This window comes from Amblyomma mixtum, chromosome 1 (assembly GCF_055824585.1).
Source record: "Amblyomma mixtum isolate Tamu chromosome 1, ASM5582458v1, whole genome shotgun sequence".
Taxonomy (NCBI): Eukaryota; Metazoa; Arthropoda; class Arachnida; order Ixodida; family Ixodidae; genus Amblyomma; species Amblyomma mixtum.
Genome location: NC_143012.1, coordinates 82,752,261 through 82,764,321, shown reverse-complemented (window position 1 = coordinate 82,764,321; position 12,061 = coordinate 82,752,261). Strand labels below are relative to the sequence as shown.

Genomic DNA, 12,061 nt, shown 5'->3' with positions numbered 1-12,061 from the left:
GTCTCTCATATCTCTCCTATTAACCCTGTCCGGTGCCAGCTGCGACCCCCTTTACCCGCACCAACTTCTTTACCTCAACCGCACACCTATCTTTGTGCCGCCCCTTTCTACACTTGCCTTTTATTGGTAATCAGTTCGCTACCCTTAATGTCCATCGGTTATCTTGCCTTCGCATTACATGGCCTGCCCCACCTCATTGCTTCTTGATTTCCACTGATGTCATTAATGCGGTCTGTTTATTGACCCACTCTTCCATCTTCCTGTTCCTTAATGTTACACCTATCCATCCTCCTTTCCATAACTCGCTGCGTTTTTCTCAACTGAAGTTTTAAGCTGGCCTCCACATTTCTGCGCCATAGAAGGTTGCCGGTGAGATGCAGCTGTTTTATATATTTCTCTTGATGAATATTGCTAAACTGTCATTAATTACATGAGAGAATCGGCCAAATGCTCTCTACCACATTCTTATTCTTCTAGTTATTTCACTCTCATGGTCCGTATCAGCGGTCACTCTACCTGCTCTATGTAGACGTATTTCCTTACCTCTTCCAGCTTCTCTCTACCAGTTGTAAACTGTTGTTCCCTTCTGAGGCTGTTGGACAACACTTTGGTTTTCCGTGCATTAAATCTTTGACCCACCATTCTGGCGTGCCTGTCTAAGTGATTGATCATGCCTTGTAATTCTCCTCCGAAGTGACTTGGCAAGGCAATCTGGTCAGGTAATCGCAGGTTACTACGGTATCCTCCGTTAATTGTTGTCACAAACTTTTCCCCCAGTTCAAGCCTCTAAATGCCTCCCTCTAATGAGGCGGTGAGTATTATTGGCGATATCGTGTCTCCCTGCCTGACACCCTTTCTTTCTGCAAATTTACTGCAGGCTTTATAAGGACTATGGTGGGTGTGGAGACATAAATATCTTCTAATAATTTTACATGAGCCTCATCTACCAAATGATTCTGTAATGCCTGCATGACTGCTGAGGCTAATACTTAGTCAAATCCTTTTTCGCAATATATGAAGGCTATATTTAGTGGTATTCTGTACGTTTCTTTGAAGCGTGATTGACTGTGTGGATTTGGTCTAATGCCGAGCAGCCTTTGGAAAAGCCTGCTCATCATTTGGTTGACTGAAGTCTATGGTTGTCCTTATTCTATTAGCGAGTCACAAATGCCGTTTTATTCATGCATGACAATATTTATGCAGACGAAGAAAAGGATAAGTACAATCGGGTAGAAGAGTATGTAGACCACGTCACCTATATCCACGTGTCCACGTGACCTATAGATATGTGGACCTCATGTCACTTAGCTTCTCTTTAACGTCACAGCCATCGTTAGGCCTTTGAAACCGAAACAGAAACAGCATTGCAGAAAAATTAGATTATAAATTATTTAGCGGTCGTAGGCCAACACCACATGGCGGTTCATGCATAGTAGTATATTCCGCATTATTGTAGAGAAGAAAATATGCTACCAAATTCGGTGTCTATACTTCTTTAACAGCGAACAGTTACCTTGACTGGTCGCTCGCTGTTGCCAGACGATGCGCCGAGTCACACCGGCAGGAATTTCCCTTCGACCGTCACCGCATTGCTTGCAGAATTACGTCCATCGAGCTATAAATTTGAGCGCGAACATTTTCTAAGCCCACGCACGCTAAAAGAATTCTACCAAATGTAATTTTGGAGGAATCCGACTGCCTCTTACTTTACAGTACACATGCCCGCTTGCTGCAGTCACTGAAAATCTGATCAATCGATTTAGTCAACGAGGATCATTATGTATCAGCAGCGCGAATACAGGACAGGAAGCAGGAGAAGATAGCATTAGAGCGCTGAACTTCCAACTCTTATTTGAACAAAAACTGAACCCGCACTTCTGTGCAGACACCACGTAAAAGCCTGGTGCTTACAATACAAGGCCACGAAATACCCAAAGTGGCCGAATACAAATACGTCGGGATATGGCTAAGCGAAGGGCAGATATACACGGAAAAGCACGAACTGGCTCTTCGGGCAAAAGGACGAAGAGACGCCGGGATAATGAAACATAGGGCATTATGGGGGTACAACAAATATGAAGTACTAAGAGGTATTTGGAAAGGAATAATGGTGCCGGGACTTACTTTTAGCAATGCGGTTCTGTGCTTAAGGGCAGAAGTTCAGTCGAGATTAGACGTAAATCAGAGAGTTGTTGGAAGATTAGCACTAGGTGCCCACGGCAAAACCACAAACGAGGCAGTACAAGGAGGTATGGGCTGGGCATCGTTCGAAGCGCGGGAAGCTAAGAGTAAAATACTATATGAAGAACGCCTGAGGAAATTGGACGATAGTAGGTGGGCAGCTAAGGTATTTAAATACTTCTACAGAAAGCGCGTTGATTCACAGTGGCGGAAAAGAACTAGAAAGCTAACCATTATGTAAGCCGGTCATGAGGACGGAGAAGGAAAGAACATTAAACGACAGGTTAAAAACGCGGAAGTTAAAAATTGGATGAATTCAATGGAAGAGAAACATAGTGGAGAACTATATCGATACTGGAAAAGGCAGGTCAGGAAAGAATTTTTCTATGATAACTCAAGAGGCAGTGCCCTACTTTTTGAAGCTAGGTCAGGGTGTCTTAGAACGCGCAGCTACAAAAAGAAATTTAACGAAGAAGATGACACATGTGCAGTTTTTGGTTGATCTGTGGAAACAATTGAACACCTCATAATCAAATGTGATGGTATCCATCCGGATGTCGATGCACGCGCAGGCACTCTTCCTGAGGCCCTAGGGTTTAAAGATAACAATGGACATGTAAATAAATCTGCAGTGGAAGTTAGCAAAAAGCGATTGGAGGATTGGTGGTTGAAAAGCAGAGATGTGGCATAAGGTTAGAATTGTAGGAACCGTAGGTAAAGATGATGGCGATTCTTAATGAGAATTGCCAACACAGTAACCAAAAAAATAATAAAGAAAGAAAAGCTGAGCATGGTGGCAAATGCCACCACCCCGTTTCAAAGGGGGCGCTCCTATCCATTTATCCATCCGTCCGTAACCAAGGCGCCAGTGAGACAGCTAATCGGTTTGGTTTAGCGACTCAGGCTGTGAGAGACGCCGTAGTGAAGTGCACCAGAAATTTCGACCACCTGGGGTTCTTTAACGTGGACTGACATCGCACAAAACACGGGCATCTAGAGTTTCGCCTCCATCGAAATTCTAGCCGCCGCGGCCGGGATGGAACCCGCGTCTTTCGGGTCAGCAGCCGAGCACCATAACCACTGACCCACCGCAGCTAATCGGCCCAATATTGGAATGTATTGGGAAAGGTCATTCCTACAAAGGACCAGAGTGAAGCCAGCCATTTCCAATACTGGGCCGACTGGGCCAATTACCTGTGCGAAAGACGCGGGTTCGATCCCGGCCGCGGCGGCCGAATTTCGACGGAGGCGAAATTCTAGAGGCCCGTGTGCTGTGCGATGTCAGTGCACGTTAAAGAACCCCAGGTGGTTGAAATTTCCGGAGCCCTTCACTACGGCGTCCCTCATAGCTTGAGTTGCTTCGGGACGTTAAACCCCAATAAACCAAACCAAACCATTACCTGTGCTGCTTGGTATTTATGTGAGATAGTTAGTGCGCCACCTACTTTCCTCAAAAGCAATTTTCTGTATTAAACTTGTGATCAAACTATAGAGTCGTACACCGTTGCGGGTGTCATACGGTTTATCGTTCCATGAAGCATATACGTCTCTTAGTCGGGTTGGAGGCTAGCTCGCGAGAGGGATTCGAACCGTGTGTCCGAGTGTTTCACTCGGACCTTGGCGGATTCAGCCGCCGCGGTGGCTCAGTGGTTATTGAACTCGACTGCTGACCCGAAAGACGTTGGTTCGCTCCCGGCCGCGGCGGTCGAATTTCGACGGAGGCGAAATTCTAGAGGCCCGTGTACTGGGCGATGTCAGTGCACGTTTGAAGAACCCCAGGTAGTCGAAACTTCCGGTGTCCTTCAGTACGGCATCCCTCTTAGCTTGAGTCGCTTTGGGACTTTAAAGACCATAAACCAAAAACCAAACATTTTTGGATTCAGCGTTTGCGGAACCAACGTTTTTTTATTATTTACTTAGTTATAAATGCTGCGGTCTTGAACAACAAGACCATCGCAGGTGGGTACGTAATTTGTATAACTCCAAAGGACAAAAATAAAAAAAATAAAAACAGAGCACACAAGACGTCACCATAAGCGGAATTACAACGCACTGCATCCTTTCACAACATTAGAATACATACACTGTAGTCATCGAGCCAAGCATATAACAGGTTATAATCAAGCACTTTGAGTAAAACAGCACAAATTACTGTGGAAACGAACACTCAAAAATTCGTCACTTGTTGCAGCAGTGCCTCAAAATGGGACAAATAATTATGTTCTACTATATGACCTGCAAGGTTGTTCCATTCGGTAATGGCTCTAGGAAAATAGGAATATTTGTAGCAGTTCGTGCATGTGGATAAAGGTTTTACGGAAAGAGAATGGAGGAGGAGCGTCTCCGTTTCATTTCTTAGCAAGCAACCTGCGTCGGGGTCGAGCGCTCACGTAACGCACTAATAACGTACGTTGCGGCGCCTGTACTCACTTTTAAATATTGTCCGTCGAGTTCAACTCCACTTGAGTAGTAGCCAGGAGGTTGAAATGTTGCGTTCTTGAGGTCTTGGATTCCTGTCGACCCACTACCACGCGCTTGGTCATACTGCACTTTGGTGCCATCCACGATTTGCGTTACATTCCAGTTTGTTTCATTAGCACCTTTGTAAACGAATTTTACTTTCGTTAGGGCTCTGAAAAGAGGTGACAGAGAGAAGTTAAAAAAAAAAATCTCTTCCTCCCCCGTAACCGAGAGTAGAGTAAGCATGAAATACAGGACGATGCAGAAGCGTACACGCTTGTGTATGCGAGGAGTGCCTCGTAGGCCGGGTGGGGAAGGTTGGCAAATAATTTCACAGTTATTTTGTCCCTTCCCGGCGCCGTTCCGCGTTTCATTTTACTCAAGGCCGCCTTCAGGTCGTGGAGCCGGAACGGTTGATCCAGTTCCGCGTTCTCATAACCTGCATACGAGTACGCTGGCCCTCGGGGGCCCTGTTGGATGCAGAGGTATTGATCGCGTAATCTGCATGCTAATTTTGAGGTATCTCCGCTGAAGCTATGGATAGCCCGTTTGCGAAGTTTTTCTGTCTCGGCTCTGGTTTTAGTCGCATCGATCAAGGCGCGAAAGAGACGCCAAGCGCTCCGGCTAGACATCTCTCTAGCGGCCGTATTGCAGCGGTCCACCCAATTCGAGTCGGCGAGCTGGGCCGCATACTCAGCCGCTCGCTGGGTGAGCTCGGCGATGCGAATTTTGAGTTTTCGATTGTGTTTTTAGCGGCGCCATCTGCGGACGAGGCTATGCCGCGCCTCCCAGAGGTGCAGGAGGTGGTTGTCCACCTCCGGCGTGGCCTCTGATAGCTGAACTTGAGATTGTACCGAACAAAGAGGTGTAACCAATTCTTGTGGCCACGAGTGGTAGCCTTGTTCGTGAACAGGGGCCGAATTAGTGTAGGTGTGCCGGAATTTTGTCCTGTCGGGCAGGCGGGCTTGGGCGTGGGATCTTGCCAGTGGTTTGGTCCTGACGCTGATGTTGAGTATGCAGTGGTCACTGCCGAGGGTTTCCTCGGTGTTGGTGCATTCTGCGTGTCTTATGTTTTTCGTGAAGGTAAGGTCCGGACACGTGTCCCGAGTAACGGAGTTACCCACCAGCGTTGGATGTTTACCCACCCACGTTGGACGCCTTGCTCGTCGATAAATTGTTTTTTTTGAAGAAAAGAATGTATATGTCTCGCATGTCTCGGTGGACACCTGAACCTTGCCGCAAGCGAAGGGATAAAGATGGGAATGAACGAAGACACCGTATTCACTAGACGCCCCTTTGTTCATTCCATACCATCGAGCTGGTATGGTGGAGTGGCTAGCGTGCTGATCTCGCACAGAAGACCCTGAGGCCTTAAAGGCTTACGCCTTAATAAGCTCTCTATGCCCGCATGCTTCAGAGAGTGAACGCTTGATTTTGTTGTGCTCATGCTGATAGTTCGTCTTGAGGGGGAATAATGCGAGCACAATTGTTTGAGCTGTTTCGATCCATGTGTTTGCGCATGTAGACAGAAGACCCTGGTTCGATTCCCAACTCGAACAATTTCCTACTCGGTTTTATTTATTTATTTTTGTGGTCTGACTAGAGTGGTTAATTAGGTTAATTAACTAATTAACTAAACTCAGTCACACTTACTTGGAGCATCACTATACCATCCCTTTAATTGGTTGCATGGTTAACAGCCAAAGTACAATTGGCCCGGTTTGAAATTCGCGCTCTGTGACGTCACGACCATTTCCAACAGTTGAAAAGTGTGACATTTCTGTGAGACAACTCCTGCTTACAACGATGGGGCCTTAAAGGCTTACGCCTTAATAAGCGCTCTATGCCCGCATGCTTCCGAGAGTGAAGGCTTGATTTTGTTGTACTCAAGCTGACAGTTCGTCTTGAGCGAGAATAATGCGAGCACAATCGTTTGAGCTGTTTCGATGAATGTGTTCGGGCACTGGGACACGAGGTATAAGCTGCCATGGCATATTCTAGCTTCACACTTTTTCAGCAGACGATTTAATAATGTTACTGACGGCTGAAGTGGAGGGGAAAAGTTTTCAGAAGCCGCGATGGACATCGCTAAAATTCAAAAGTAGGTTTATGATAAAACTAATCAACGTGCTAATTAGCAATTTATGAAACATGGCAAATGAGATGATAATAGATTTTTACTGACTATATTTATTTATTTATTTATTTAGATATTAGCATCAGTCAAATTTACAGATGCCAACTCCGAGTCAGCGTTTGTTCCTGAAAAAAACGTCATTTTTATTTGGACCAGGCTATAGTTAAGAATTTTAAAACTGTTCGCTCAAGCACCCGCGATGTACGATATAGTAGCAAATTTTGCTGTTTCATTTGGCATAATTTCACCCTGTAGAGGGCGGGGTTGCGAGGCTAAGCCTAGCGCAAGTGTGCCCTTCTGTTACACGTGCCTATGCACGTACCTATATTGTCATCATTTCGTGGAATCTGATGGCAGTACTTTGGGAGAATCAGACTGCATCCCACAGCCGGCGCAGCGGCCAAACCCGACCGCAAGCAGATGAAACAAGGCACGGATGTCCAGACGAGTGGCGAGGCTCGAAGTAGTCGCCGTCTTTAAGAGATGACACCTGTGGACTGGTTCCTGATTTCGACGGAAGCTTTCATGCCAATCATGACTCAGGCTTCACCACCTGCTCTTCTTACCTGCAGAATGAATTGCAGATCCATTCATTCCACAGCTTTCAAATAGGCGCTTTAACTGGTAAAGCCGCCGTCAATTCCGCAAGCCTCTAACGTTAAGGTTAGCGACCTCAAATGCAATGACCCCCGCCATTTTTCGCATGTACATTATTCAGTTCCGTCCGGTGAGCGATGGGAGCGCCGGCGCTGAACTGGCAGCCTTTCGGGCTGTCATTGCCTTCTTTTTACAACCCAGCCTTCCTTTGCCGTCCGCCGCTGATACCATGCTCGGATCTCCGCTGACACCGAGATCTTCCCTTATAAGAATGGTCTATAGACAGTCTATAGAGTTCTCATTGTCTCTATTGATTTTCTATAGATATTGCTTTTTGTCTATTCATAGTCTATAGACTGTCTATAGATAAATGTCTACTAAAAGTGTATGGCAATACATCTATAGACTGTCCATAGACTGTCTACAGCATTTGTATTGTCCACAAACTGTTCTCTAGGATTTGTCTATAGACAGTCTATAGACTTTGAAGACAGAAGTCTATAGATACTCTATAGACTGTTAAAACTTTTTTTGCAAGGGCTCATATGACGACAGGACGCTTCAGAGGCACGCTGCTGTCCATGGAGACCTCTGAGGTGTCTGAGGCTTCCGCCCATGATGTCGGGAGCACCACATCTCTCGCGTCTCGAAGATCGGCCGGCAGCTCTTTGCAGACGCCGGTTGGGGGACTCGATACGCGGCGTACTCCTCCCCAGCGACGCAGCACCGAGGGAACAGTCTGGTCTGAACGCGCATCCGCTGGCTCCTCGGCAGCTTCCGGTGCCAGATCTTGAGACACTTGCGCACTAGAACGCGGCCGTTTAGCCAGCTCAAGATCAGTTTGAAGCCATGCTGAAGCCGGCCAGAGCCCGGGGGCTCGGGGTCTGGAGGCTCAGTAGGTGACGGCTTGATGTCTTGTGAGTTATTAATGGGCATTGCTTCACGTGAAACTTCAGTGTTCAGCTCTCCGGAAGCGTTCACAAGATCTGAAATATCCATGACGTGCTCCGAGATCGTCTTTGAACCGGGAGCCCTGACGAAACCTGTCGGCATACGTCATGGCGCAAAGACCCGCCGCGGTGGCTCCGTGGTTACGGCGCTCGGCTGCTGAACCGAAAGACGCGGATTCGATCCCGACCGTGGCGGCCGAATTTCGATGGAGGCGAAATTCTAGAGGTCCGTGTACTGTGCGATGTCAGTGCACGTTAAAAAAACCCCAGGAGGTCGAAATTACCGGAGCCCTTCACTACGGGGTCCCTCATAGCCTGAGTCGCTTTGATACGTTAGGCCCTAAAAAGCCTAATAAACCATTTTATACTGGCAATTCATTCCGCAGCGCCAAGGCATCGCCTCTTCAATCATCGCAAGCTTGGTAATGCTGCCAGGAACAGAGATGGAGTATAGAATCTTCATTCCAGTCTAACTTTCATCGCAATAGTCAACCGTCACCACGCGTTCATGCCACAAAAAGTCCTACCACAGAGCACCGTAGTTCACTTACGTAAAAAGTCTTCTATATCTGTTCGCCCGCACAATACCATTTGACTCCTGTTTTTTGACAGCTGTTACAGAGCGCTGGAATAGTCTTCTGGCGGGCATTGTTGATATACGCCATCCACATACGTTTAAGCCGAATTTACATCCCTAAGGAATAGTAAGAACATCTCTTGCTTACCTTACGCAAAAGGATATTGTCAGCAATTTGAGTTTATGAGATGCCACCGTATATGCCAAGTGTGCTCTGCGAACATGCGGGTTGGTGCAGTGCTACGCATAGAGTTGCGGAAACTTCAATCCCGGACCACAGTGGCCGAGTGTGAGTACTCACGGTTCGGGAGAATAGAAGAATACACGGATTGACAGGCCTTTGTAAAAGGGGGGTTTCATTTTGTTCGCCGTTGGGTTTTTCAGCTTTAGTCCATACTGAGTAGCAGAAGAAAAACGAAACGAGTAGGCAATTAGAACAGGAGTAAAAGAAAGCATCCTTGCTCATTAAGCTCCCTACTGAAAGTTTTCATAAGGCTGGTTTCATAATTCCGTATGTTTCCATATGGATTATAGGAGTCAGTATGGAGTGTTTGGAGTCGGTAAGTAGATTATAATGAATGCGTATGGAAACCTACCGACTCCATATGACGTCATGCAGATTTGATAGAGGTGATAAGAAAATTTTATACAAAGTTTATGGACTCCATACAAAAACGTACAGACATCCGTACATTTTCTCGAACCATATGGACTCCCTATTCCCATAATTCGATAAGATACGATACGAACGTTGTCCTTTCATATCTAAGTGTACTGAGTGCGCACGAACGGAGTCCGGGTACTATCAATGGCTGTGATTTCTCTCGGGTATAAGTGCAGAGGTGGGGTTAAAAATAACGCTAGTTGGAAGTTTGCGCTCAGTCCCGTCGTTACGACCCTTTTCTTTACCCTGTTTTCCGCAAGCATATTCGTTTATTGCCCAATGGCAAAATGGACCAACTCGCTCGGCAGAAAGCATTACTGAACTAAGCCCCCGCGACTCAATAAAGTTTACTCCTTTTATTTATTTATTTATTTATTTACACATACTGCAGCCTCGATTGGACTACTGTAGGAGTGGGAGGAAGAAAAAAGGAAAAAAAGAGAGGGACAACATATTCAAAAAGTCAACAGCGTTAAAATATAGAACAATAATTCAACGGACAATTAGAGATTTGTAGCAATATCGAAGAATAAGTTTGATTCCAGGGAGCGTACATCAACAGGTAAAGAATTCCGTCGTTCGATAACACGTCTGTGCGAGCGTGGATGGGTGTTACATTCAATGGGTGGTAGCTCGTTGTAAAAGAAAATTTTGAAAATTGCAAATACTCAGGCAATGAAGCAAAGAGGGATGAATGAACAATACCATGAAAATATTTTAAACACACATTTTCGCGGCGAGTACAAACGAGGGAAAGGTTTATGGCAGGAAGAGTGGATGAAGGTGAAAAATTTCTGTCATACCGTCGGCAAATAAACCGTGCTGCTTTCTTTTGGACGGATTCCAGCTTACTGATATCGGACTGTTTATGAGGACTCCAGATTATCGACCTATACTCCAAAACTGGAGGAATTTATAGCTATGTAGGTTACCAATTTAGTTTCTTGGGGGGCAGCACAATGTTTCCAAACAGCCGACGTTTCCTGCCAAAGCGAGGACCAATACAGCGCGCGGTGCAGTTCGCATTCACTCTGCAATGCGGACAACAATGCACTGTCGTGCGTTCTTCTGCATGCAAAAAAATGGCTGTGGCTTAGCTAAGGTTAAGCCTGTATAAGCGAAAAGCTCTCGCTGCTTTTCAGCCAACTCCCAAGCTACCACTTCAGGATCGATGTTTCTGCGCCGTCCGACTGTTGCTGCTTCTTCTCCTTCCATGGCGAGTGTCTGCGCCTGTTCTATGGGCAAGCGCGCCTTATATACCCCTCCTTTCAAATGTGTACTTCGCACGGCTGCGGCGAAGGGTAAAACGGTGGAGAGGATGGCCGCCTCTTCTATGGCCGCTGCCGCCTCTCACGCGTTCTCGCAACGCTTTGCGAAGGAACCTTCTCCTCTTGGGACGGCGGCAGCGGGGAAGGGTAAAGCGGTGGCGAGGAGGAGAAGCGGCGACGCTCAGACGACGGAGTCAGCGCTCGGCGGCGACGACGGCTGCGGCAGCAGCGGCCACCTGCGCTCCGCGTGACGTCACTCGGTTTCGCGCATGCGCAGCTGTGGCAAAAATTGATCACGGCGCACGCCAGACCCGGTGTTGACGAGCCCAGTGTAGCTTTTCGCTTCAAAAGGCAGCTAGGCGCGCAAGAATATTCGGCACGCGTCTTCGAGATTCTCTGTAGCATTGCACACGCACTACGCAGAACGAACTGAAGAGATTTCATGTCAGTCAGTCAGGACGCGAGGACGTCACGTCTGTGCCAGTGGCGGGCACCTTTCCCGAGGAACCCCACGCGAGATTTAGCGCCGTGGCGCGGCAACTCCTGGCAGCATGCAAAGCTCTGCCGACCCTTTATGCGAGAGCTTTATGACCAAGAAAGGTACTGAAGGACTCTTGTTTAACTATGTCTACCAAGCAGCACAAATAACCGGCCCAATATTGGAAATGGATGGCTTCACTCTTGTCCTCTGTCGGACTAGTCTTTGGCAATAAAATATTGGGCCAATTTTGCCAATACTGGGCCGATTACCCGCGCTGCTTGGGCAGTTTATCTCTGTCCTTACTGTGGCACGGTTACTCCTCTTGGCTCAACTACCTGCGGCACAACTACCTACATGAAGTGATCAGGAATTTCACTTACCGGGAAATTCATGTGCAACCCGTATCTCTGGAAGGCCTCGATTCGACTGCTGAAGACTTCTATGGGCATGTCTGCCAGAACCCCAAAAGCGGCCATGTTGATGCAGGCAGCGAAGATTTGACAATCCGATCCCCTGCGTAATGTTGAAAGTTGGCGTGAAAGACTCCACACAGCTGTACAGCAGTTCTTTGTGATTAACGCCAGTTGTGAAAATGTATTCCCAACGTAGCCACCAACTAGAGAACCCCAGGTGGTCGAAATTTCTAGAGCCCTTCACTACTGCGTCCCTCATAGCCTGAGTCGCTTCGGCACGTTAAACCCCAATAAACCAAACTAAACCAAACCAACTCGAGGTTCCAAGACGCA

At 47.1% G+C, this 12,061-nt stretch overlaps 1 protein-coding gene across 1 annotated transcript in view; it reads right to left on the bottom strand.

Annotated features, from left to right (window-relative positions):
- LOC149366989 (uncharacterized) overlaps nucleotides 1-11,791 on the bottom strand; it is a 34,151-nt gene extending 22,360 nt beyond the window's left edge. Inside the window, exons 1-3 of the mRNA XM_089572478.1 lie at nucleotides 11,696-11,791; nucleotides 9,204-9,298; nucleotides 4,612-4,813 (exon numbers count right to left, since the gene is read on the bottom strand). Of these exons, the coding sequence (XP_089428604.1) occupies nucleotides 4,612-4,813; nucleotides 9,204-9,298; nucleotides 11,696-11,791 (393 nt within the window). The remainder of the gene's footprint in view (nucleotides 1-4,611; nucleotides 4,814-9,203; nucleotides 9,299-11,695) is intronic.
- Nucleotides 11,792-12,061: the final 270 nt, after the last annotated feature.